Source organism: Stenella coeruleoalba (assembly GCF_951394435.1).
Source record: "Stenella coeruleoalba genome assembly, chromosome: 20".
NCBI lineage: Eukaryota > Metazoa > Chordata > Mammalia > Artiodactyla > Delphinidae > Stenella > Stenella coeruleoalba.
In genome coordinates, this window is record NC_137166.1 from 45290860 (window position 1) to 45318326 (window position 27467).

Below are 27467 nucleotides of genomic sequence, written 5' to 3' on the forward strand. Positions count from 1 at the left end.
GTTCTGAAGGGTGGGGGGAGTCCGGGGCAAGCGAGGAGCGAACTAAAGCATCGTGGGCGCAGGAGGCAGAGTGTCCGCACACCAAAGGACCGAGAAAGGTGCTTCCCGGAGACTTCCTGTGCGGCGAGGGAACGCGCACACCTGAACGCGACGCGCTCCAGTGCGCGTGCGCGGCAAGGGTCTTCCCGCACCTGATCGCGAGACCCCAACGGCGAGCAGCTCGAGGCCTCGCCTGGGCGGACCGCTGGAGCCAGTCATGGCGCAGCTCCGTGGGCTGAGGCGGTACTGGGCGCTCCTCGCCCTGCTGGCATCGCTGCTCCTCTCCGGGGCTGAGGCGGCCGACGAAGAAAGTGGCGTCCAAGGTGAGGGCCCGGGCGGGTCTCCTGGGAGCTGTGGAGGGCTGAGAGGCCGAAGGCGGGGCGTCAGGGGCAGGGTCGAGGGGGTAAGTGGGGGTCTGAGGAGGCCCTGGGCAGGGTCTGAGCGGGGAGAATTGGCGGGGGAGGAAGTTGGGGGCGACTTGGTGAAGCTCAGGGTGTGTAGCAAGACTGAACCTTGGGAAAGAGGTTTGGGAGCCCTTGGGAGTGAGGACAGGCGGAGGAGCCCGGCCTGGGAAAAGTTTCCTGTGAATGAGGGAGGAGACTAGCGCTGTTGACCAAGAAGAGCGGCAGTGCCCCTTCCTGTGGCAGGAAGGAGGTGAGGGGCCGAACAGAAGACCAGCCTCTTCCTGGCAGAGAAAAGTTCCAAGAAAGTCCAGGGAGGCCAGCCGCAGCGGGCGGGGCTTGGATTCGGTGACCTGGTGGCCGTTTTAGCCTCAGGAAAGAAGCCCTCACCCCCACCTTTTTGGATATTGGACAGCAGGCTCCTGAGAAACCTTTCTGGTTCAGCTGCAGCAGAATGCCTCCAAGAAGAAGGGTGTTTCTCAGTGATATCCAAAGGAAGGAAAAGAAAAGCAAAAGTGTTGGGGGGGAAAAACTTTGTCAGGGTGCAAGGCGGGGAGCCTCTTGGTATAAGAAGAATATTGGCATTGAGAAGCTGGACTTGGATTCCTTGGCCTGGTCCTTAGAGGTTGGTGGAGGGGAAGGCTCCGTTTAAACCTCTAAACTCTGTGGAAGTTTGGCCTGAAAGGTCTTTTTGAACAAGTGTCGGTCTAACCTTACTGCTTCAGACAGCCACAAGGAGGCTTTGAAAATAGACCTCTTGAAAGAAAAATTCGTTGGTTCAGCAAAATTTATTGAGCCCCTGTTATGTGTCAGGGGCAGTGCTGGCAGCAGTGATAACAGTTGGGACTCAGACAAGCCAGGTCCCTGCACTTAGAGAGCTTATATTCTAGTGGGATAGACAGAGACAGGGAGTAAACATTCAAATAAAGAGCATTCACCGCAGTATTAAATTACTAAGACGTAATTGAGCGGGGTGAAGTAGACAAACAGGGATGATGTAAGATGATGGGGGCCACTTTAGCTCTGGTTGTCAGGGGAGGTCTCAGGACAGTGACGGCTGAGGTCTAACATGAAGAATGAGCAAGTGGCAGCGACACAGAGGCTTCAGGATCCAACTGGAAGTAGTGGAGTTCAAAGGCCTTGAGGCTGGAGCAAGCTTGGTGGTACTGGAGGAAAAGAGATGACAGCGTGACTAGAGCAGGAGTGTGTTGGGCGGGAGAGGTGGGGGATTGGAGGAGGATGCCAAGTGGGGAAAATAGGCAGGAGCCAGGTGGCTTTACAGGCCAGCATTTTGGACGGAAAGAAAGAAAGCAGGATGTGTGTGCACCAAGTCATCACCTGTGCTGTCTTCTGAAGACTGTTAATTTCCCTATGCCTGAGGCAGAGAGGAAAAATTGAGTTGTGGGGTGGGGAGTAGTGTTAAGAGCCAGTGGGGAGAGACTCAGCTCCAGGGAATTAGGAATGCAGGTGTTGATCATTCTTGTGGTCTGAACTAGAATTTGTCAGCCCTTCTGGATTTTTTTAGGGGAATTAATTATGTTAGGATATACCTTCCAGTTACCTGGCCTGGGACTTTATCAAAACTGAGTTTGGGGCTAACATGTGTTGCTTACTTTGAGCTCTTGTGCATCACTTAATCCTTGCAACAACCTGGCGGTGGTGGTGAAGTTACAGATCTTGCCTAAGGTCACACAATAGTAATTGACAAAGCCAGGTCGGGCTGCAGAGGCCTTTTCTGTTTGTTCCCAGGGGCTTCCCCAGCTGTTGCAGCTGGCTGGACCTACTGACCTTTCAGAAGTACTCCTATCTGGCTGGGTGAACTAATGCCCTTGCTTATCTGAAGTTCTGTTTGTATGAAAGGTTTCAACAGCTTAATTTGAGGCAGGAGGTAGTTTTTATCCCTCCACCCCTTCTGATTGCTTTGATTTTTCTCAGGAAGCAAGGTCATCCATTAAGAGGGAGGTGTTTCTCCAGCCACACACAGCTGCACAGGTACCTCCAGATGAGTATGGTGGAGCGGGGGAAGTGTGTAGTGAATGTGTATAGCGGGGTGATCATAATGATCTGTGTGAAGACATGAGGGGGCTGAGGGGTAGTGGAAAGGTGGTAGGGCCAGTGGATTGTTGGAGTTGAGATTTTGAAGAGACTGAACTAGGAAGCTAGGATACAATGGGCAGTGAGGGAGATGCATGAAACTGAGGTTCTGAAGAGGCTGCAATTATTGAGACAAGGTCTAGGTGTGACCATGGGAGGGAGCGGCTGCAGGGAGGGCAAGATCACTGAAGTAGAAGAGGTCTAGGAACCAAGAGGCCAGGGTGGTTGGAGGATCGCCTATCTGGATATGGAAATCACCAAGAATGATGATAGGAGCAGCAGCGGGAGTGACAGTGAGCCAGGAGCTAAAATCATGGAGAAGTGAGGAGTAGTGACCTGGATCAGCAAATGACCCACAAGGTGGGATACGATTTACTCTGATGATGAAATTCATAACTGGGTGTTGAGGGTGGAGGGGGAATGGTGTAGAAGCAGTGCCCACTTGGAAGGACACAAGAGAAGCTATATCTTCAGGGGAGAGCTGGGTTCAGTTAGAGTAAGAAAGTGACAAGAATGTTCAGAGAAGAGATTGAAGAAATGAGAGATTTTGCTTAAGATAGGCCATGAGTATCAGAGACTCCAGGAGTTGGGGGAAGGGAGATGCTGACAAAACAGGGTGATGAAGGGTAACTGGAGTCTGGGGCTGATGTGGTGATAAGCAAGTGATAGGAGTGTCACATGGTCTCGAGACTGACAATGTTGGTGAGGCACTGGGTGGTGGAGGGCAGAGAGGAAGGGGTGTGGGATACAGTGGACATTTGGAGGCTTGGCAAAGTGTCCTGACTCCAGACCTTTGCAGATGGAGGTGGGGGAAAGCTGATACTTCTGTGGGTGTTCAGGTGTTCGTAGCATTCAGGGAGAGTGCTAGTCTGCATGGAAGCACGTAGAGATTATAAACTGGCTGTTCCCAGCAGGCCTCAAACAGGCTTTATGTGACTTGTACAGTTTCCAGGATTGATAATTTTTTATGAAATATTTTTATTTTTGGCTTTGCCTGAAAAATTTGTAGATCTGGCGGTGCCAGTCCAGTGTTCCCACATAGCACCCATGGGGTGGTGCCAAGTACTTCTTTTGGGAAGGACAAAGAAGACTGTCTTTCTCAGCCTGTATTTATTCACTTGGCCTGCCCTCTGTATCTTCTAAGACTTGTGACTCCCATGTTAAGAGTATGCCCCATTTAGGAAACAAAGGTAGATAAAACATAATAGCTACTTATAAATTGTACAGTGCAGTGAGTGTGTGTATGTGTGTTATTGTTGTTAGGGAACACCCCTTATCAGGTGGCCACAAATGTGCATGATTTTTTAATCTCTTCTCGGGTGATAAGTCCTGGTATTTGGAGTGCCCCCAAATACACAATTTCGATCAATACAAGGGCAGATAATATATTCCTTTTCAGAATAGAACCTCAAATATTCCTTTTAGGAGTGGTTAGTTAAGTGTGGTTCCTGCTGCCGATAACGTATGCATCAGAACTTGTGCTAGTGGTTCCTTGGGCATCAGAACTTGTGTTAATGGTTCCTTCGCCCGTAGCCCTTCGTTGATTGTTCTTGGGAATTTCCACTGGAGATAAGTGCAGCAGCATTCATGTGAGAGCCTCCACCACACTTTGAAGTGATCTTCCATGTGCATCAACCTCTTCGATTAATTAGTTTCCCCAGAACTTTGACTGAAAGAGTGAACTTTCCAGTAAATCTCCAAGAAGCATGTTATTAGTCACCACTCCTTTTTCTTCTCCTCACCCCCATGGATAGTTGTAAACTGAGTAGCCAAAGAGAAGATGACAGGTAAGAGGGAAAGTGCAGCTGGTGTTGGTGATCAGCTGGGAGTTCTCCAAAGTAGCATCTTGTATTCTTGTCCTTCACAGAAGAGGCACTTGTTTAACTTGCAGGCAAGACAGTTTCGTTCCAGGAGAGTTTAAAATATTTATTCAGCACATATTGAACACCTGCCAAGTGCCAGGCACAGTTTTAGGCCCTGGAAACAAAGCACTGAAATGAAACAGATGACACCCTCCCGCCCCAATCCATGGCAGTTACATTGTAATGAGAAGAAGATAATACAATAAATAAATGAACAATGAATAGATAACTTGGTGATGAGTACTATAAAGAAAAGTAAGGTGTGGGAGGGAGAAATTAGGAATTTGGGAGTAACAGATACACACTACTATATATAAAATAAACAACAAGGACCTACCGTATATCACAGGGAACTATATTCAATATCTTGTAATAACCTATAATGGACAAGAATCTGAAAAAGAATATATATATATATAAAAAACTGAATCACTTTGTTGTATACCTTGAAACATTGTAGATCAACTATACTTCAATTAAAAAAAAAGAAAAAAGTAAGGTAAGGTTTGGTGTGCTTAGTACTAAAAGCATGGCCTTTGAGGCTCAGATGGTGACTATACCTAAAGAACATTGAGGGGCTTGCCTGTAGGTCCACTGAGGGAAAGTGGACCCTTGCCACCAGAAACATTCCTTTGCCCTGGTCAGTATTTGAGAAGTCAGCCTGTAATAGAGAAAGCCAGCCCCCAACCTGTTTCTCATTTTACCTATCCCCAGAGTAATTTACAACATTCAGACTTGTCTTCAGGTAGTTGGCCAGGCAGCCAAACCTCCGTGTGCCACGTCCTGAGACTGACAGGCCAAATAAGGGGTGAGGTAGCTTGTGATTCATGTGAGGCAGGAGAGAACCCTGCAGGGGTCACACTGAAATGACTTAACCCCAGGAGGCCTTGGTGGCCCAATGATCACGTGACTAATGAGGAATTTGCAAATGACCCCAGAAGCATTAGTGTATGGATTATGGATGTCCTTGTGTGATCCTGGTCACAAATGTCATTTCACTTGTTTCTGACAAGACCTTTTTGAAAACTTATGAAGGAGTGCTGGAACTTGGATGCTGAGGCCCATGAACTTTGGAGTTAGTTACTTTGAAGTTTATTTGAAGCACATTTTTCATTATTGGAAAGCCATTTTAGAAATGAGGGCAAGTGTTTGAGATGGATCTCATCAATGGGGTCCTGGGTCCCTGGCCTCAGAAGCCCCGTAATCTGAAGTTCCTGAGTTCATATGTGGTACTTTGTCCATGTTTATTCCAGGGTCAGTCATTTAGAGTCTAGGGCGTGTTTGGGGTGGGGGTGGGGATGAAATAATATTAGATATAATAGTTTTTGACCTTTCAAAGGGCTACATAGATAGATATATGTCTGTGGTATTGAAATTTAGTGTGGTGCTTAGGAAAAACACGTCTACAAATGCTCCTGGGGTGGGGTGATAATGGAAAAAAAGGTTGAGAAACATTGCTCTAGGTAGAGGGCCTGTTAGCTGTAATCAGTTCCTGAAAATGGTCCATTTTTCAAAAAAGGTTAAGAACCCCTGAATGTGAATTAACAGACAATTCCATGAAAGACTTTGAAGCTACTGTTTGCTTACAAATTTTTTTTTTTTTTTAACATTTAGGACATTTTTCTAAAATTTGGTTTTTTTTTTGGCTGCGTTGGGTCTTTGTTACTGCCCGCGGGCTTTCTCTAGTTGCGGTGAGCGGGCTTCTCATTGCGGTGGCTTCTCTTGTTGCGGAGCACGGGCTCTAGGCACACGGGCTTCGGTAGTTGTGGCACGTGGGCTCAGTAGTTGTACCTCACAGGCTCTAGAGCACAGGCTCAGTAGTTGTGGCACATGGGCTTAGTTGCTCCGTGACATGTGGGATCTTCCCGGACCAGGGCTCGAACCTGTGTCCACTGCACTGGCAAGTGGATTCCTAACTACTGTGCCACCAGGGAAGCCCTTTCTTACAAATTATTCAGATGGAGCACTGTGATTCTAGTTATGAATTTAGGTAAGGGTAGAATTTATAGTCCTGCTTGAGTGATGAGTATGAGGTGACAGTGGGTAGGGGTGGTGGTTTGCATTGTGCTGATAGTTTATGGAATGTAAACCTTTAAATCTAAATATTTTATATCTAAAATGCCAAGATTATATATCTAAAACAACAAGATTTTATGAGCCTTATAATTTAAGTTGGATTTGTTATTGTAAATGTTCTTTCCTCATAAACACCTAGGGGTTATTTTAAAGTTTCTGAATTACTTATCCTAATAACGACAACTTCCCGGCACCACAACCTAGAGGACGTGGGTAGTTAGTGGCTTTCTGTACTAGAAACAGAAGTCTTCAAGTATGTAGAACCTATCCAACTAAGCAAAATAGCTGGATTTGTAGATCACCTTGAAATAAGACTGATTGTAAAATAAATGTCAACTTCGGAATTTGGCACAGTAGAATTAAAGCAGCCTTGAATATCTGCCTCCCTGGTATTCAGTACCTCTTCACTCACACAGAACTTTAATATTCTCTCATTCCTTGGTGAAAAGATAACTTGAAGTCCAAATGGGTAACCAAGGCATAATTTTTCTTATTTTCTTGTCTCCGACCTCTTAATCTCCTGATACTGTAGTGTTGCAGGACTTTGATCTCTGTGATAGTCTGCCATTGTCTTACTGTAGGTGAAGATAAGGAATTTTGTGTCTTCAGGCATGGCAGGTGGTTGCACAGCAGAAAAACATAGGGAAGGAGTGATGGTTGGATTGGTTTGATCAACTCACTGACTTGAGTTTGTACTTTGGTTTTCCATATCCCCTCTATCCTGTCAGTCACCACATTCAGTTGGACTTACTAGTGAAATGTGTCATCCTTCTCTTTATCTTCATTCCCACTGTTCCTACAGTAGTCTGGTCTTCATAAAAATATAATATCTACTACTTGCTCAAAACTTTGTGCCAAATGTTTTAAGCCCTTATAGTGGAGTAAAAAAACGCCTTTAATTTTCACAACACTCTTAATGATTGTTCCCTGTGTCAAAGAAGTCCCTTCCATTTGAATTGTTTTTAAGAAATGCATCTGCAAGTCCACAGAGTTTAACTCAGTGGGACCTATGGAGGGAAAGCCAGCTGAATCTCCCCACTTTATTACTCACCAGTGAATTCAAATTACATTGAGCAAATGCCCTTTCCCAGACAGGCCATGGTCAAGATAACCTCAAGATTAATAAATGGTGCATTCCACAGCAGGAAACAAAAATCTAGGTGTCACAAAATGGGACTTATTGCTAACAAACTTGTCAAAAAACATTTTTATACTAAGTAGATCCAGAATGGGTACAAATCACACAGAGAGGCCTTCACTTCAACTTGGGCTGAGTTGTATTTATAATGTCCTCAAGTTAGTTCTCTTGCTAACATTTCAGCTTTCACTGTAACCTGAAGGAATTTTAAAGAGGAAACTCTCCTGTTTACTACAGAGAATATTTCTGATACAAGATGTGTGGGTTTTTCCACATCAAGCAGTTCTCAGCAGACATGGATTGGGTGTTTGGCAATTTAACTCAATTCTGAAACCGCAGGGCGTGAGCACAGATCCTGTAGGTTAAGGGCTCAGTCTCGTAAGACTCCCTCTGCCCCCTTCAAATGCCAGTCAAAGTCCGAGGTTGTCCCCTGTCATTTTCACCAACCTGCTATAAATCAAGGGCTGCCATGACCCCCTTGGATCCAATTTGCTAGAGTGGCTCACAGAACTCAGGGTAACACGTTTACCAGTTTATTATAAAGGATACAAATCAACAGCTAAATGAAGACAGAGGTCTGGAAGGGTCCTCAGTGTAGGAGCTTCTGTCCTTCTGTCCTTGTGTGAGCCACCCTTTTGGCACGTGGATGTGTTCACCAACCAGAAGCTCTTCTAACCCCTTCAATTGGGGTATTTTATGGAAGCTTCATCACATAGGCATGATTGATTATTAACTCAATATTCCACCCCTCTCCCCTCCCCGGAGAATAGGGGGTGGGGCTGAAAGGTCCAACCCTTTAATCTTGCCTTGGTTTTTCTGGCAACCAGCCCCCATCCTTTTTTTTGGCCGTGCCACAAGATTTGTGGGATCTTAGTTCACCAACCAGGGCCCTGTGCAGTTAAAGCGAGGAGTCCTAACTGCTGGACCACCAGGGAATTCCCCCAGCCCCCACCCTGAAGCTTTCTAGGGCTCCCCCAGCCACTATCATCTCATTGGCATACAAAAAGACAATCGTACTACTCCAGAGATTGCCAGGGTTTTAGTTCTTGTGTCAGAAACATGGGTCCAAGAACGAACATTAGAATAGAACATGCTCCAGCTCTCAGGAAATTACAAGGGTTTTAGGAGCTCTGTATCAGGAAGGGCAGGCGGGGAGAGACCAAATACATATTTCTAATTATGTCACAGATATGATAGGTATATAATCAGAGCTTTGCCTTATCTTCCTAAGCCCCCCAAGAGTCTGATTTAGATACTCTAAGCCTCTAAAATCTGCACTTTTTTTTGATTAGCCAGGCCTAAATCAGAGAATATGGGGCTTGCCGAATTGAAGAATACTGGGTTTATACATTTTCCAGCTTTATTGAGAGGTTTATACATTTTTGTTGCATGTATTATTGTTCCCTTATTATGAATGAGGAAATGGGTGTGCAGGGAGGTTAGGAAAGCTGCCTCCCATCCCCCCCCCAAGACAGTGGGCTAGTAAGAGGCAGCCAGGAATTCCTGCACACACTGGTCCTTTACCAGAACAGCTTCCTACAGGCCCTGTCCTCTCATCTGTCCTGCACACTTTTGCCAAGTGACTCTTCCTTATTGTGTCACTTCCCTATACCAGAGCCTTTGCTCATTTCCTTTGTACCTTGTGTGGCTTACAAGCTCTTTGAATTTAGGGTGTGATTGTAATATTTTACCTTGGGTGATTTTCTTTTTCTTCTTCTATCCAAGCCAGTCTTGTGGCTCTAACTTAATTGTAAACCCCTGGAGGTCAAGGACTACATTCCCAGTGGGTGCCTTCTATGTAGGATGGCTACTCAGCTCAGTTTACCTTGGAGGGTTCCAATTTATGCCACTGTGTTTCCCACAGTAACTATTAAGAATACCCCTTTTCGGGCTTCCCTGGTGGAACAGTGGTTGAGGGTCCGCCTGCCAATGCAGGGGGCGCGGGTTCGTGCCCTGGGCTGGGAGGATCCCACATGCCGCGGAGCGGCTGGGCCCGTGAGCCATGGCCGCTGAGCCTGTGCCTCCAGAGCCTGTGCTCTGCAACGGGAGAGGCCAAAACAGTGAGAGGCCCGCATACCGCAAAAAAAAAAAAAAAAAAAAAAAGAATACCCCTTTTCACTCTGAAAAGTGTCTTGATCTGGAGGATAAATTATATGATCGCCCTATTTACATATATTAGCTATTCACCACACACTTGTTGCTTACTACTGTTCAAGATACTAGGGAATTTAGTACATTCAGTTTTATTTACCATGAAAAATTTAACTGAAAAATTTAAGCAAACAAAAGTGATGACTATAATCCACTCTCCAGATAAAACCCTTAAAGAAAATAAAAGTAATGAATTCACAAAATTAGAATACTCAAATTTTACTAAAAGATACAGATGGAAAAGAAAAACTGGAAAAGCTTCTCCCTCCTTTAGTCTCTTTCCCTAAAGATAGATTCATATCTAAATTAAAAATTTAAAAAGGAATCATAATATGTAAAACATTCTTTTGCTTTTTTTCTCTCAGACACTTTGCTATACCAGCACATACGTAGTTGTCTATTTTATTTTATTTATTTATTTATTTATTTTCTTTGCGGTACGCGGACCTCTCACTGTTGTGGCCTCTCCCGTTGCGGCTCCGGACGCGCAGGCTCAGCGGCCATGGCTCACGGGCCCAGCCGCTCCGCGGCATGTGGGATCTTCCCAGACCAGGGCACGAACCCGTGTCCCCTGCATTGACAGGCAGACTCTCAACCACTGCGCCACCAGGGAAGCCCCAGTTGTCTATTTTAAACAGCTCTGAGTATTCGATTATGTGGATGTCTCACAAGTTATTTCACTAGCATGAACAGGGTGTTCTGGTGGTGAATTTTCAGTTATTGTAGGTCTGTGCGCACCAAGCCCTTTGTGGATGTGGTAATAGTTGCCCCTGTTCTTTGAAACTCTTGAATTAATTGATTCTTCCTTGTTTGCTTTTTGCTACTGAGGAATGAACTGTATGCTCTCCTATTTTTTTGTATAAAATAGTATTTTCAGATGTCTGAGGATTATTGTAGCAAATCATTTCCCTTTGCCCATTATCCTTAGAATTCTAAGTGGCTTTAATGAAAAGAGTAGAGCTGTTTTTAGTGATGGAAGGGTGTGCTGCAGCATTTTTGGCAAAGGATTAACCTGAGGAAGGCGTGGTCAGTGTTGTCATAGAAATGTGAGCCCTAGGAGTCTATGTGATAGCATCTGACCACACCTGTAGGACTGCTGAGTTCTGTGACATGATGGGGTGGGGGGTGTGGAAAATCTGAGCAGGGTGTTTTTAGCAACACTCTCTAAAGAAGTGATTGGCAAACTGCAGCTCGTAGTCACTGCCTACATATGGCCTACACTCTAAGTATGGCTTTTGCGTTTTTTTAATAGTTGAAAAAAATCAAAAGAATATTTTAAGGCGTAAAAGTTATATGAAATAAATTTTTATTGGAATGACAGCCATGGTCGTTCATTTACATATTGCCTTAGGCTGCTTTCATGCTACCATGACAGAGTTGAATAGTTAGGCTAGGTGACCCGTGAAGCTTGAAAGAAAGGCAGTCCATGCTTTGCACAGTTTTCAACATGCACAGATTTCAGTTACTACAATATATTAACTGTGAGTACTTGGGTACAGAACAAGTTTCAGCTACTAGCTCTTCAGTCACAAATCATTGTGTAAATTACACATATGCATAGTGATTGGTCACTGCACATCTGTTACTCAGTTCATGCACAGCAAAGCATGTAGTTGTGTTGCTTCCTTGTTTCCCAGTATACATGACAGTTTACAAAAATGGTTAATCACTAGAGGAAGTTGGCCAAAAAAAGCACCAAAGTGTAGCAAAGAGAAAAAGTGATAACGCTGGAAGGGAAATTCCAATTGAACATAAATGGAGTGATAGAAGAATGCGTTAACTGTGGGAATGTTGACACTGCTTGCCATTTGAGGCCAGATATGCAGCCAGAGGAGCTTATCGACAGAAATGAGGAAAGTAGTTGTGACAAAAAAAGGATGATCCAGTGGAAGTAATGCTGGCAGAAACTTCCACAAAAAGTCAAGCAACTCTCAGCAATTTTGTGTCATTGAAAGAGCAAAGGATAAAATGTTGGAAGCTGATCCAAACCTAGAAAGAGGTGTGACACTTCACTAAGGCGAACTGAAAAGATTCTTGCTCTGTATCATGAGTTATATGAGTAAAGACCTTCACAAGCACTGTATAGACTACTCTTGGTGACTTATTTATTTACAAAGAAGATTAAACACTTCGATTCTCAAGTTTCTTTTTTTTATTTTAAATAAACTTATTTATTTCATTTATTTATTTTTGGCTGTGTTGGGTCTGTTGATGCACACGGGCTTCTCATTGCGGTGGCTTCTTTTGTTGCGGAGCACGGGCTCCAGGTGCGCAGGCTTCAGTAGTTGTGGCGCACAGTTGCTCCGCGGCATGTGGGATCTTCCTGGACTGGAGATCGAACCCGTGTCCCCTGCATTGGCAGGCGGATTCTTAACCACTGTGCCACCAAGGAAGCCCCAATTCTCAAATTTCTAATGTTTTAACTTATAGTGTACTAAATAAATATTCATTTTATTTTATTTATTTTTATTATTCTATACATTTATAGCCCACAGTTTTTCATTTTAAAGGTCATGGAACAATCATGATTGTTCCCATTGCTCTGCATGATTTCACACTATTCTGCCTGTATTTACTATTTGGCCCATCATTAAAAAAGTTTACTGACCTTCGCTCTAGAGAAAACAGATGAGGGGAGGAAAAGGACCATTTCATGAGTGGCTCCCAGCTTGTGATGTGATCCAGGGCTTTCTTATTAGTATACAGTGAGGCAAGAAGTTGGTGTTCTTCAGTTTATAGCACCCACAGGAGTAAAAAGTGTATCAAGGGACTTACCTGGTGGAGCGATGGTTAAGAATCCCCCTGCCAATGCAGGGGACACGGGTTTGATCCCTGGTCCGGGAAGATCCCACATGTCGCGGAGCAACTATGCCTGTGCACCACAACTACTGAGCCTGCGCTCTAGAGCCCGCGAGCCACAGCTACTGAAGCCCGCGCACCTTAGAGCCCGAGCTCTGCAACAAGAGAAGCAATGCAATGAGAAGCGCACACACTGCAACGAAGAGTAGTCCCCGCTCGCCGCAACTAGAGAATGCCTGCGCGCAGCAATTAAGACCCAACGCAGCCAAAATTAAATAAATAAATTTTAAAAAAGCTCAAGCAACTTTAGAACCAGAGAAACCTGTTTTCTATGACAAAGACCGGTCTGTTTGGCAATTTTGTAATAGCCAGTGTTCAAAATGCCTGCCAGGGTTTTGTAATTTAGGTTCATATGTCAGATAATGTGTGATTTTAACCATTTTTAATACTTTTCCAAGAGAATGTTACTGTTTCTGAAAGGCAGGAATTCCATTTTTCCATATTCTGAAGCAAGTGTATCCAAATTTGGTGCCCTTCAGCTTTTCCCTGTTTTTCTTATTCTGTTTTGAAAACTTATAGAACATATTTAATTTTGCACTAGCATTTGTGAGCACAGAAATAGAACTTGAAACATATTTTTCATGAATGTTTTCCAAAACTATTCTGAGACCAGTATATCATTTCGTCATCTCTTAATAAGAACAGTTATTTATTAAGGAATAACTTCCTGAAAATTTTCCAACCGAGTCCCCCTCAGCCTTGGCCAGTTCTTTGGTATGGCTGTTTATGACCCTGTCATTGAGTGTCACCATAAACAGGCATAGCAGAGGGCCTGGCCTTGGTGAGCCCTCCAGTTGTGATGAAGCCTTGAGGAATGTTTTGGCTTTTAGGCAACTTCAGTTTCATGTTTTTCCCACTGCCTGTCACTATAGTGGTTTTTTTCTTTCTTTCCATCCAAGGAGTCGTTTTGTTTGTGCCTGCGCTTTCTGATCAGACCCATTTGAATTCATATACAGGTCTGCTGCTTGCTTAGCTTAACCTACCCAAAGCCTCAGTGTTCTGCTTTGTAAAGGGCAGGGGTGGGGGTGTTACTGCATGAGTCACAGTTTTATTGTGACTATTAGAAATCGTGCATAGAATGTGCCTGGCATCAAGCTTAGTGAAGGCAATGAAATGGGGTGTTAAGAAATAAGTCATGCTCTGCATTTTGGTTCATTTTGATTTTAAGCTGGGTCTACCAAAGTATAGTATTTTGACTTTTTTGACTTTTTTTTTTTTTTTTTTGTGGTACACGGGCCTCTAACTGTTGTGGCCTCTCCCACTGCGGAGCACAGGCTCCGGACACGCAGGCTTAGCGGCCGTGGCTCACGGGCCCAGCCACTCCGCGGCATGTGGGATCTTCCCGGACCGGGGCACGAACCCGTGTCCCCAGCATTGGCAGGCGGACTCTCAACCGCTGCGCCACCAGGGAAGCCCTGAAGTTTTTTTAAGGAAGGTGATAAGTCATGGAAGTCATCTTACATACTAAAGTATTTCTGGCTTTTTGTACAAGATTTTTGGAGAACAACAAAAGAGAAAATGCACTGATGTTATTTGGAGTGAGGTGAACAACATGTGGCCTGTGTTTCCTAAAGGAACATTCTCTCCTTTGAAACGAACCAAGCAAGCAAACAAAAACAAAATCCTTTTTCATGAGATTACTTCCTTAAGCCTAGGGAGTAAAAATGTATATGATGGAAGCTTAAAAGCAGTTTAGTTAGTAAAAGCATGTGACAAAATGAGACTTTTCTCCATTTGACAAGAAGCCTCCATACTCAGAGAAGGGACTCTGTCTTGACACAGTAAGTGTGTGGTTAAATTTCATCTTAATTGAACCTAGCTTTGGCCAACTAATCTGCTCCTTAGAGCTCTTTTACTCTAATTAAATTTATTTTAAAAAGATCAGCTTTTACCCCAATTTTAAAAAAATAAAAACAAAATAAAGAGATTAGCTTTTTTCTGATTTTATTATAGGAATTTTCAAATGTACACAAAGGAGTGAAAACAGTTTTATGAGTGCCCATAGACCATCACTCAGCTTCAACAATTGTCAGCATTCTGTCTTTTCAGATATACTGTGTTTTTAGTCCAGGTTCTCTCCTAATAAAGAGACATTTCTAAATTCTCCTGGGACAAAAATGAAGTCACCCCCATCCCCTCCTACCCCACCCAAGCAACCTGAAACTGAAAATAAGGCTGCTTCTGAAACTTAAACTATGAGATCAATGTGTGATCATTGACAGCAGATATGAGCAGCCGTCTGAGACAGAATAGCCTCTGAGGCCCACAAAATTTATAATGAAGGAACCATCACATCTACAGAAAGAATGGTCCAGTCAGGAAGAGGCATTGGTCAGTGGTGGAAGTCAGAAAAGTAAGTGTTCCAGAGGCAGACCTTGACTGTGCTCTCTTGACCTAGCGCTTCCCGAGCTGTCTGCTGCAAGCCTCTAGTCTGCGTGGTAGATCCCAGTAGAGGGTAAGTTCACAGGAATCCTATGGAAAACTTCCTTACTGTGACTCCAAGTCACCTGCTCCATTTCAGCTTGCTATCCGAGGTGGTATGTTGGTACACATCCGCCCCGCTGGACAGTTATTTTCTCAGTATCCTCCTGTGTGCTTTGTTAGTAAGATCAGCATCCCTGTGCCTCATCAGCTCTGGGGCACTGAGAGTGCCTGTCTGAGCCTACAAAGATGAGGGCCAGATTCTGTGCAGTGTTTACTTCACCAACGTAACTGCCCTCCATCCCTAGATGAGCTTTTCCCTCTTCCTCTCTATGCACCCTCAGGCTTCTATACCTGCACAGAATGTATCTGGCACCCTTGCTTATGAAAAGCCACCCAGTTCTCACCCTTTATACTGTGTTCGCCCTGCTGCGTTCTCTGCTGTGGTGTCTGGCAGTTCCCACCTGGCTGGCTTGAGCTTTGTTTGGCCCCTCTCAGGTGTTTGTTTCCATTGAGACATAATTCACGTTCTGTACAGTTGACCCATTTAAAGTGTACAATTCCCCCCTTAGGGTTTTTGTTTAAAAGATTGTACGTGAAGCTGCTCAGGAAGCAAGGACACAAAGCAGTCAATGATCCCCAGGGCTCTCAGCTTGGCAGGGCATTGGATAGGCTGTTGCCAAACCTCGGCAGCAGTGGGGTGCTCCCGCCTTGATGTTGTTTTCAGTTTGGGATCATAAGTGGATCACGTGTGGGTCCTCTCCATCTTGTCTTGTTTTTAGCAGTGCTGCCTCTGGCATTTGACAGCCATGTGGATTGGGCAGAAATATATACCAAAGAACTCTTCTCCTTCCGTGTCTTCCCTGGGCCTTGTTGATTGCGTTTGTTTTGTGACCTTTGCACATTGTCAAAAATACCTGTTCCAGGTGCACACCCAGCTGGTTCTGGTTGATGTGTTATATGGACAAAAGGTGCCTGGGCCTATTTAAAAAAAAACTGATTTAGTAAAGTATTTACATACCATAAAATCACTTGTTTTAAGTATACAACCCAGGGCTTCCCTGGTGGCGCAGTGGTTGAGAGTCCGCCTGCCGATGCAGGGGACACAGGTTCGTGCCCCGGTCCGGGAAGATCCTACATGCCGCGGAGCGGCTAGGCCCGTGAGCCATGGCCGCTGAGCCTGCGCGTCTGGAGCCTGTGTTCTGCAACGGGAGAGGCCACAACAGTGAGAGGCCCGCGTACCACAAAAAAAATAAATAAAAGTATACAACCCAATGACTTTTGGTACATTTACAGAGTTGTACAACCATCCCCCCAATCCAATTTTAGAACATTTCCATCAGCCCCAAAAGATCCATCCCTGTGCCCATTTGCAGTCATTCTCCGCTCCACACCCCCAACACCAGGCAAACACTAATCTACTTCCTGTCTCTATTGATTTGCCTTTTCTGAACATATCGTATGATTCCATTCATATGAAGTATCCAGATAAGGTACTTTTTTTTTTTGGTTGTGCTGGATCTTAGTTGAGGCTCATGGACTCCTTAGTTGCAGCAGGTGGGCTCCTTAGTTGCGGCAGGTGGGCTCCTTAGTTGTGGCATGCAAACTCTTAGTTGAGGCATGCATGTGGGATCTAGTCGAATCCGGGCCCCCTGCATTGGGAGTGCGGAGTCTTATCCACTGTGCCACCAGGGGTCCCCAGATAAGATACTTTCTAACTGGTGGTTTCATTGACGGTTGCTTGCAAATTAACAGAGCATTTTTTTTACTTCAGAGTATGCTTTTTCTGCTGTACTAGTTACCTGTGATTTATTGGTGTGTGTGTGAGTTTCTTGGGGTGTTTGTTTTGCATAGCACCAACCTTTTTTGTCCATAGATAGATGTTTTGTGCAACATTTGGTTTCTTGCCCATCGTTGTGATGTATTTTGGGAGACTCAGGAGAAGCACAAATCCTGCTCTCTGTGCTTTCGAAAGGTATCCCCTAGTTGGTGAGGTAAACCTAGCAAACATGAAAACAACTAGGGAGGAGTAAATGACAGCATATAACCAAGTTTTGGGCCCTAGGATGTTTTTATTTGAGATGTTTATGAAGCACCCTGTGCTAGGCCCAGGGCAGGGTGGAATGCCCTGATGCCAGAAGGCAGAGATGTAGGAGGCCAGGGTGTAGGGAGAGGTGATGTGGACTCGTGATGCCAGGAGGGGGTGATATGGTGGTGCAGAGCACACGTTGAATCACATGGTCAAGTTACTCCCTTTCCAAGTTGCTTTCAATCCTCCTGATTCCTCCAGGAGAAAGTTTCATTCTAGTGCAGGTGATACCTCCAGCACTTGTTTATCTGTCCCTTTTTAAGAGAGAGCAGATTTCTAGGCCTTCTGCAGGCAGATCTGTCTGGCTGCAATTGTAACATTGTTCTGTTTTCCTTGTACTAGAGTGGGGCCAGATTTTAGGACACCTTGTAACCCAACCCATCTTGGTGTGCTCAGATTGGGGGAGCCATCATAAGCGCCGAAGCAGAGGAGTGACCTTAGTTGTCTCTGGAAGGTTGGCAGTTGGGGGAACTAACATTAGGGAGCTTCTTTCTGAGGCTCTTGTGGTAATTTGACTATGAAGTGGCCTATCCTGGCAGAGAGTAGACAGGAAAAGTTAGGAAAGGTCCTTCTGTGGGGCGCTAAGAGCACCAGGCCGTGCGTTTCCTTCCTGACCGTGCATTGCCAGCTCTGGGCTTTCATTTTTTTTTTTTAATTAATTAATTAATTAATTTTTGGCTGCTTTGGGTCTTCTTTGGTGCGTGCAGGCTTTCTGTAGTTGCAGCGAGCGGGGGCTACTCTTTGTTGTGGTGCACGGGCTTCTCATTGTGCTGGCTTCTCTTTTTTTTTTTTTTTTTTGGCGGTACGCGGGCCTCTCACTGTTGTGGCCTCTCCTGTTGCGGAGCACAGGCTCAGCGGCCATGGCTCACGGGCCCAGCCGCTCCACGGCATGTGGGATCTTCCCGGACCAGGACACGAACCTGTGTCCCTTTCATCGGCAGGTGGACTCTTAACCACTGCGCCACCAGGGAAGCCCGCTGGCTTCTCTTTGTTGTGGAGCACGGGCTCTAGGCACGTGGGCTTCAGTAGTTGTGGCATGTGGGCTCAGTAGTTGTGGCTCGTGGGCTCTAGAGTGCAGGCTCAGTAGTTGTGGTGCACAGGCTTAGTTGCTCCGTGACATGTGGGATCTTCCCAGACTAGGGCTCGAACCCTTGTCCCCTGCGTTGGCAGGTAGATCCTTAACCACTGTGCCACCAGGGAAGTCCCAGCTCTGGCCTTTCAGTGCTAAGCTCCCCTTGGCCCAGTGAGACGGGCACATATCCAGAAGGATCCTGCAGTCTGGTTTTTTGCCTTTGAAAGTCCTTTTTCTATACTGGATGTGTGTGTGTTTGATAATGGGGGCAGGGACCAAATCAACACGCAACTGAAATTCAGTTCAGTCTGGTGGGTTGGTGTCTTTGTTGTTAGATGATGCCTTCCTATACAAAGAAGGAATCACTAGGTAGGCCTGATGGCGACACTTCAGAAACAGCTCACAGAGGAACTGTGCTGAAACTTAAGGCTCTGGTTCTCCTCTTGGGGCTCTGGAAAGCTGTGGGCCTTCTCCTACAGGTCTGTGCATGTTCTGTCTTGCCGGAATTGCCCTGCCAAGCTAACTGGTCTCTGGTTGGTTGTGTTTTAGATTTTTGCCGAGTTTCGAAGAGTGTGGGAAAATGCCGGGCCTCCATCCCTAGGTGGTGGTACAATGTCACTGATGGATCCTGCCAGCAGTTTGTGTATGGAGGCTGTGGAGGGAATGACAATAATTACATGACCAAGGAGGAGTGTCTTGCAAAGTGTGCTGGTGTCACAGGTAAGACAGTGCTGTTGGGGAAGTTTTATTATCTAGAGACACTTTATTAATTGGGACATAGCTGCCTTTTGCTCTTTGCTAGTTCTTCACTGCTGAAACTGGGAGACGTTTTTAAAAGCAGAAGAAACAGGCACAGTGTGAAGGTCGCCCACACGGTGGTTTCACAGCGGTATCCTCCCTCCTCTTCCCAGAAAGGGGAGAGTAGGCCGCAGACTGGAGCCAGGGGAGGGGTGACATGACTGCGTCTTCTCCCCAACTTCCCTTCTCCCACTACTGAGAGCAGGTCCCACGCCAGGCCTGGTATGAGCAGAGTCCTCCAGGTCTACTCAGATGGGCTGCCCTCCTTGCTTCCTGGGCATTTGGGTTATTTTTACCTTTGGGACAAATGACTTGAGGAGCTCACCCAGCCAGCCAAGTTATGAATCAAGTTAAAACTAGAACATACTTCTGGAATCCATCCTTCTCTCAGCCTTCGTGAGTGACTCTGTGGAATCAAGATAATGTTGACCCTGAGAGCCTCCCAGTGTAAATAAAAACCTAAAGCCCCACAACAGTGTGCACTGGCTCTGAACGGAGCCTCGAGGGACTCCTTGAGACCTGATGGCAGTGCGATATTGGCCCTCTGGGGCCTGATCCTTCCTAGGTGTTCCAGAGACCCGCAGATTGGGCCAGCCAAACCGTCAAAGATTTTCATTGGCGATTTCCTTAACATTGTTACGGGACTTCTTGCATCCTTTCCTGACAGCTTGATGTCAGTGTTTGGACTCTGGATTATGATTCTGTGTCAGAATGTGCTGGTGCCCTCAGTGCTCACCGCACTGGCTGTAATCTCTCTTGGCTTTGAACTCTGCATTCAGAAATCAGATAAGCTTATTAAAGTTGTGTGTAAAGAGAGGAAGACAACAGTGGTCTTGGCTGTGAACTGAGGTTTAAAACATAATGCACAGACACACAAGCCCAGCAGTGACTGAGTGCCTTGAGGAACATTTTATTGATCTTTGTGTGCCCAGTGCCCGGAAGGCACTCAACAAGTGTTTGGAGAGCCGAGGTGGCTGGTATTAGTTTTGGATTGTACAGATGAGTTCCTCGTCTGTTTTGGGGCAGGGTGGGGGGGGGCAACTGGCAACCTTACCAGATGGTGATGGAGAAAAATACCATTTATTGTATGTGGTTTTCCGCCATCAGCTGTGATCCAGTGTCAGGGAAGGAATTAAGGGGAAGTGTTTTTTGCTACCTTTTCTGTCCTTTTCCAGTCAGGAGTTGACAGTAGCAAATGTACATGCCGTTCTGGTTACTCCTTGGTTTCTCAGGGGGAAAGTTAAGTTCTAAGAACACAAGCAGTGGACAGTGGGCATTAAGGCGGGATGTCTCTGCAAGGAGCCACAGGGTGTAGTGTTTTGCTGGGAGAAGGCAGACAGCTATCTATCTTCCTAGAGGTCAAGCCAGAGTCTGGCCCCAGCCTTGACGTCCCGGAAAGCTCATTTGCTGGCATCCGAGCGTGGCCGCACTGCACAGCTCCTGAGGCGTTCTCTTTGCCAACATATTTTCTCCCAGGCAGGCAAGCTCTGTGGGGAACCAAATGATAACGAGAATGCCAGTTTATTAATTAATTATAATGAGAACCAGAACCACCAAAGGGACCAGACACTTCTGTCCCTGTGCCTTCACCCTTAGTTTGTGTAGGCAAACCTCTCAGCGACATTCCCAGAACATTGCTTGATGAGGGGAGAGGCAGAACTGGAGGAGCTGGTTTGTGATGGGAATGTGTAATGGCATCAGGTTAGGCCAGCCCCACGCCTCTGCACAAGGGAGGGTTCCTCCCTCCTGGACCCTGCCAGCGCTCCCTTTTTTGCACTTGCACCCACGCTCTTAGCTTTGTGTGTGTGCAAGATAAAATATACATAACGTGGGCTTCCCTGGTGGCGCAGTGGTTGAGAGTCCGCCTGCTGTTGCAGGGGACACGGGTTCGTGCCCCGGTCTGAGAGGACCCCACATGCTGCGGAGCGGCTGGGCCCATGAGCTATGGCCGCTGAGCCTGCGCGTTTGGAGCCTGTGCTCAGCAACGGGAGAGACCACAACAGTGAGAGGCCTGCGTACCACACACACACACACACACACACACACAAAATATATATATATACACATAACGTATAATTTAGCATTTAACCATTTTTAAGTGCACAGTTTAGTAGCATGAAGTACATTCACAGTGCTGAGCACACCCTTCACTTTTCTAAAAATATTTATTTATTTATTTGGTTGTGCCGGGTCTTCGTTGTGGCACATGGGCTCCTTAGTTGCAACAGTCAGGCTTCTTTGTTGTGGCAGGTGGGCTTCTTAGTTGTGGCACACGGGCGCCTTAGTTGTGGCCTGCGAACTCTTAGTTGCAGCCTGCGAATTCTTAGTTGCAGCATGCATGTGGGATCGAGTTCCCTGACCAGGGATTGAACCCAGGCCCCCTGCATTGGGAGCGCATAGTCTTTTTTTTAACACACCTGCATCTTTTTTTAAAAAATAAATTTATTTATTTACTTATTTATTTATTTTTGGCTGCATTGCGTCCTCATTGCTGCACGGGCTTTCTCTAGTTGTGTCGAGCGGGGGCTACTCTTCATTGCAGTGCGCGGGCTTCTCATTGTGGTGGCTTCTCTTTGTTGCGGAGCACGGGCTCTAGGCACCCGGACTTCAGTAGTTGTGGCACGCAGGCTCAGTAGTTGTGGCTCATGGGCTCTAGAGTGCAGGCTCAGTAATTGTGGTGCACGGGCTTAGTTGCTCTGTGGCATGTGGGATCTTCCCAGACCAGGGCTCGAACCTGTGTCCCCTGCATTGGCAGGCGGGTTCTTAACCACTGGGGAGCGCATAGTCTTATCCACTGCGCCACCAGGGAAGTCCCACGCCCTTCACTTTTTTAATTCATTGGGTGAGTTAATACAGTTCCACAGGTTATTTGGCCCTGGAAGCCATTCTGTCTTTTTATAATGTCATTTCACACGTCTTTGCTCGGATTCCCAGCTGGTTGATCTTAAAATTTAACCCACAAGGGCAGTCTTGGTTCCTTATTTTCCAAGTTCTGGCAGGTTTGTGGTCCAGCATGTGCACTGAAGGGCCCACATAAAGGAGAAATGGGAGTCGCTGTGAGAGGCACACAGGACCAAGCCTCCTCAGGGATACAGCTTGTTTTGTTTCACCAGGCGATCTTGGAGGTACACTTTCTCACTGTGCTGTTTATTTGTCCTCTTGTAGTGAACACCATCAATGAACTGTCCAGGAATGGAGCAGATTCCTCTGTACCAAGTGGTAAGTTCTTAAAAAGACCCAGGATGGAATGAGGGCCATCCAGATGGCTAATGTGAAAGGACATTTTTACTTTGGGCATTGTACAAGGGCTTCCACCTCCTGGTTCTGTTTACTCAGAACTGGCGAACAGGGGCTCTGCCTGGGCTGCCAGCTTCTGGCTCCTGGCCAGCATCCTTCCGCTGGGGAGTTCAGCAGACAAGAGGGCTGAGGGATTCTACAGTGCTTCCTGGCTGACCTCAGCTTCCTCCTGGGGGATAAGGGATTGTGGCTACTGCTGCATGTGGCTCAGACCCCTTCCCCCGCTTTGGGCTGGCTTCCAGTCCCCTGGCCTCAGCCTTCGTGCTGTCTTCACTGCCCTGTCCCACCTCCTTGCTTGCTGTATCTCCTTTGCTCCGTGTCGTCCTTGCTGTCCATCTCCCTCCCTGTGCTAAGAGTCCTCTGTCTTCTGCCACCCCCGCCTCCGTTCCCACTGCAGTTCTTGATCTGGAGCTTTGTGTTAGCTTGCTTTGTAGTGCTGACAGCAGCTGCCCCATTCCTCCTTTATGCTTAAAGGACTCTGCATCAGGAGCCGGGGGTGAGTGGTTCAGATGCACTCGTAAGTCCAGTCCAGCTTTCCCAAAGGCCAGTCCCCAGGCAGTGGGTTCTGCTGGGTGAGACCTGCTGTGGAGGGAGAGAGTCCCCCCCTACCCCATTTGAGGATGGCCCCCAGTCAGCCACTGGCCACACACTGGTTGCAGTCTTGATTCTGGTCCTTCGACTCTGACATCAGCACCCACGTGAGAGTGAGGCTAGGAATCCTGTGACTGTCCTGACCATTGCTTTGCCTGGGTTCATTGCTTATTCCCAAGCTGGCCTCTGTAAGGTCATGCAGAGCTATGGGGCGCTGGCATCATAACTCTGGTTTCTGTCCTGTTTCAGAAGAAAATTCCCCCAAGAGAATAAGGGACCCTCCTCCCTGTGTCAGAGAGTGGACACCTGTGGTCTTCCTCATCACCCCAGAAACTGTGGCTGGGATTAGTTTCCATAGTAACCCCTGAGGTGACAGGCAGGCTTCCCCATCCGGCATTCATTCTGTGTGTGCCGTAGAGCCCATTAGGACTGGGAGGTGATGGAGCAAAGCTGCCCACAGAGAGGGGCTCCACTCCCTTCCAGGTACCTCAGTAGGCCCTTTTAGACTCAGCCCCAGCTAGGCGACGTGCCCTGTGTCCATTCCAGCCTCCCTGACGTGGATGTTTGTGTTTCAGTTCCCAGAAGGCAGGATTCTGATGACCTGTCCAGTGATATTTTCAACTATGAAGGTATAACTTTTAAAAAACATGTTTTCTTACTTAATTGGGAATTGAGACACACTTGAGGATTTCCATTAAGGGTATTGTAGAGCAGGGCTTCCCGACCTTTCCCAGGTGTTAGGACTCATGAGGATGCCCTGGGGCAGCAGGAAGCAGGATGTGACACAGCACACCCTTGGGAAGCTTTGCTCGAGAGGCAGCAGTGGCGTGCAGGCTCTGCCTCCCACCAGCTGCGCCCACGGGATACTGTAGCTCTGCCTCAGAGTCCCTGACTATGAAATGAGGGGCCTAGTTCAGACCTCTCTTGAAAGTTCAGAGACCGAGTTGACACATGTAGAGCCTACAACAGTGACTGACATAGAATAACCTCCGTAACAGTGTAGTCTGGCCATAAAGAGAAAGAGATCTGAAAATGTGGGCCAGAATGGCCACGTCTGTAATGGCCAAGTTTCTTTTAACAGAGAGATGTTTTCCCCATTGGCTGGCAGTCATATGACTGCTTGGGAGCATTCTAGCTCCATTCACCTCTCCTGGGCCCTGCTAATTTGTATCCCTTGGGCTGTCTCACTCCCAGAACACTGCACTGCCAAGGCCATCACTGGGCCTTGCCGCGCATCCTTCCCACGCTGGTACTTTAATGCCGAGAAGAACTCTTGTGATAACTTCATCTACGGCGGATGCCGGGGCAATAAAAACAGCTACCTCTCCAAGGAGGAGTGCATGCAGCGCTGCTTCGGTGAGTCTCCCTGACTCCTAAATCCAAGAAACAACCATGGGCAGATGAACCCTCCCGAGAGGACACCAGTCCCTTTCCTCATCCCTAAAATGAAGGCCTTGGAAATGCTGTCATTTGGACTCTGCCGTTAGTCTTCTCTGGCTCCCTGGTGGGGAAGGGGGTGGGCTGTGGCTCCAGCTGTTGGGCACATGTGTCCTAGGTCCCTACTGGGGTGGCAAGGTCTCAGAACCCTCAGAAGAGCTGGAAGAAGCCGTTCAGAAAGAGCGTGAAGGCCCAGGGCTGAGGGGAATCCTCAGGTGGCTGCAGCTGTGAGGGGAGGAGGGCTGAAAGCTGACTTCAGGGTTGTGTGTTTTCTTCCAGGCAAGCAGTTGTATCCTGCCCTGCCCCGCACTAAAGGTAAACGGCCTCTTGCCCCCTCCACCTGCCTGCCTTGACTAAGCTCAGCTGTGTTTTTTGCAGGCTCATGTTGTCTTGGACACATCATCCTTCACTGTAAACATCGTTTTGTTAGAAAGTCGTGTTTCTGCACGAGAACAGCCAGGCAGCTTGGAACATGTGGTGGATGTTTGTCCCACTGTACAGTGTACATAAACGGGTTAGGAGTGAGGCCACCTCTGCCTAGGCAGCCTGGGGGTGACTGGGGCCACCTCCTCCTGTTTGAGGTGTGTGGGATCTGCTGCACGCAGGCCTGGGACTAACTCCAGGTTTTGGGGGGGAACTTTACTGCCATGGGGTGTACAGAGTTGGTCATGGGTGATGACAAAGGAAGGTGGAAAGCCCTTGTCATGTGTGGGTGGAGCATGGCCCCAGCCAGTGCTGTTGTCCCCAAGCAGTCTGGTCTGACAAGGAGGCTAGGCCTCCTCTAGCTTTTGTTTCTGATTCTGAGCCTGAATCATGGATGGTAGTGTTTGCACAAAAGACCTGCCACACTGGTTTGGCCTCTTTCCACCTGTTTCCCTGTTAAGGAGTCCAGGCCTGGCCTGTGTGTCTGCTCTGCTTTAGAAGAGAAATGAAACTGGGACCTGGTTTGCCAGGCATAAGGATCTGGACGGTTGGAGATGGAGAGTGAATCGACCCTGTCCAATTCTGCAGCCAAGCGGGGAGAGGGAGCCGGGTAGCTGCCATAGGAGGCCACATTCCTTAGGTGGAGCCCCACCTGAAGAAAAAGCATCTTAACTGACCAGTGGGACTGCAGTGGGGCAACCACTATTAAATCTACCTGGGCAGTTAGGAGCATGAGGGTCCCCTCCCGGCCCTGCTCCGAATATACCCATGCCTCTGCCCTTCCCTCATTCCACAGGCAGCCACCCCAGGCAACTGCAGGGCCACATCTTTCTCTGTGGCTGGTTGGGGGAGGGGGGTGTGTGTTTGCACACACACACCGGAGGTGTGTGCTTTTCCTGTACAGATTGCCGCAGAGAGGTGGCAGGGTAGTACAGAGTTGAAGTGGGGATTTTTTGTTCAAAAAGGAGGAACACAAGGAGCCACTCTGTCCATGTGCACATAGCATAGCACCTCCTTTTTTCAGGAACCTACTTCTCAAGACTGTAGGGACTCTCCTTGAGGACTTCCTGTCAAGCAGTGTCAGTTCTCCAGAGCCTTCTGGGTTGGGGTGGGGGGACGTCTGGCCCAAGGGCTGCTGGTCTACCTCCCAAGCCCACGTGGACACTCTGGCTATGGCCCGCCTCGTCCTGCTGGTTCTGAGGCCTCTCTCTCATCCACAGTGGTGGTCCTGGCAGGGCTGTTCGTGATGGTCCTGTTCCTCTTGCTGGGAGCCTCCGTGGTCTGCCTGATCAGGGTGGCGCGGAGGAACCAGGAGCGCACCCTCCGTACTGTCTGGAGCTCTGGGGACGACAAGGAGCACCTGGTGAAGAACACTTACGTCCTGTGAACGCCCTGTCGCCAAGGGGCTGCCCTCCTCAATCCCCTGTTAAGAGAATCTGCGAAGGGAGGAGAGACAAGTGTCGAACACGTGTGCTTTTTCAAATAGAGTGATTTGTCTGTATTTGCGCGATCATTAGGGCTTTTGGCCTGTTTGTTAATCCAGAAGGTAAGAGGGCTGCTCCCTGGTCTCCCGGGATGGGTTTGCTTTGGAAATTCTCTTAGTGAAGGGCTGTGCACGTTGCAGATGTTCTAGCCCTAGATCGGAGTCGGTTCCTCTTCAATTTATTTCTTTGCTCCAGGTATAGTTTTCTTAGCTTATGTTGAATCCTGTTGCCTCCTTTCCCATCACAAAAGTGATGTTTTAATAGTTTCCTTTGTTTGTTTTCTGTTTGTTTTTTTTAAGTAAGCAGAAACATAAGTTTTTTTAATTAGGATTCTGAAAGGAAGAAAGTTAAATGTACAAGTTTAATAAAAATGGCCTTCCCTTTTAAAATAAATTTCAGCATGTGCTTTCTTTCTTTGTGGGACTGCTAATTTAAACTCTACCAAAGTTACCACAGGACACTACATGAGATGTCCCATTCCAGAAACAGACTTCTTAAAAAAACAGCATCTTTCAGATCTTCTTTTTTATTTATTTATTTATTTTTTGCGGTATGCGGGCCCCTCACTGGCCTCTCCCATTGCGGAGCATGGGCTCCGGACGCACAGGCCCAGCGGCCATGGCCCATGGGCCCAGCCGCTCCACGGCATGCGGGATCCCCCCTGGACCGGGGCACGAACCTGCGTCCCCTGCACCGGCAGGTGGACTCCCAACCACTGCGCCACCAGGGAAGCCCCTTTCAGATCTTCTTGAATGAAATACATCTTACATTCCAACTGAGTGCCCATAAAATTTCACCAAACAAGACTTAGCCTTACCACCTGTGGTAAGCTCTGATATTTTCTTATTCTATTTCACTTTTTAAAAATTTCGGCCTTAGGGACTTCCCTGGTGGCGCAGTGGTTAAGAATCCGCCTGCCAATGCAGGGGACACAGGTTTGTTGATCCCTACTCCGGGAAGATCCCACATACCGTGGAGCAACTAAGCCCAACTAAGCCTGCACTCTAGAGCCCGTGAGCCACAACTACCGAAGCCTGCATGCCTAGAGCCCGTGCTCCGCAACAAGAGAAGCCACCGCAACAAGAAGCCCACGCACCGCAATGAAGAGTAGCCCCTGCTCACCGCAACTAGAGGAAGCCCGCATGCAGCAACGAAGACCCAACACAGCCAAAATAAAATAAATAAAAAATTAATTGGGCTTCCCTGGTGGCGCAGTGGTTGAGAGTCCACCTGCC

At 47.2% G+C, this 27467-nt stretch overlaps 1 protein-coding gene across 1 annotated transcript; it reads left to right on the top strand.

Annotated features, from left to right (window-relative positions):
* SPINT2 (serine peptidase inhibitor, Kunitz type 2) lies at window positions 1–26630 on the top strand. Its single transcript, XM_079906528.1, has 7 exons — window positions 1–362; window positions 18752–18922; window positions 22166–22219; window positions 23464–23517; window positions 24083–24244; window positions 24605–24640; window positions 25969–26630. Exons 1-7 carry the CDS (start codon window positions 257–259, stop codon window positions 26133–26135), a joined length of 750 nt encoding a protein of 249 aa, XP_079762654.1. The 5' UTR covers window positions 1–256; the 3' UTR covers window positions 26136–26630.
* Window positions 26631–27467: the final 837 nt, after the last annotated feature.

Coding starts and splice junctions, on each gene's coding strand:
- SPINT2 (XM_079906528.1), top strand. CDS start 257: ATGGCGCAGCTCCGTGGGCTGAGGCGGTACTGGGCGCTCCTCGCCCTG. Junction 18,923..22,165: donor AAAGTGTGCTGGTGTCACAG/GTAAGACAGTGC, acceptor GTCCTCTTGTAG/TGAACACCATCAATGAACTG. Junction 23,518..24,082: donor TGATATTTTCAACTATGAAG/GTATAACTTTTA, acceptor TCTCACTCCCAG/AACACTGCACTGCCAAGGCC.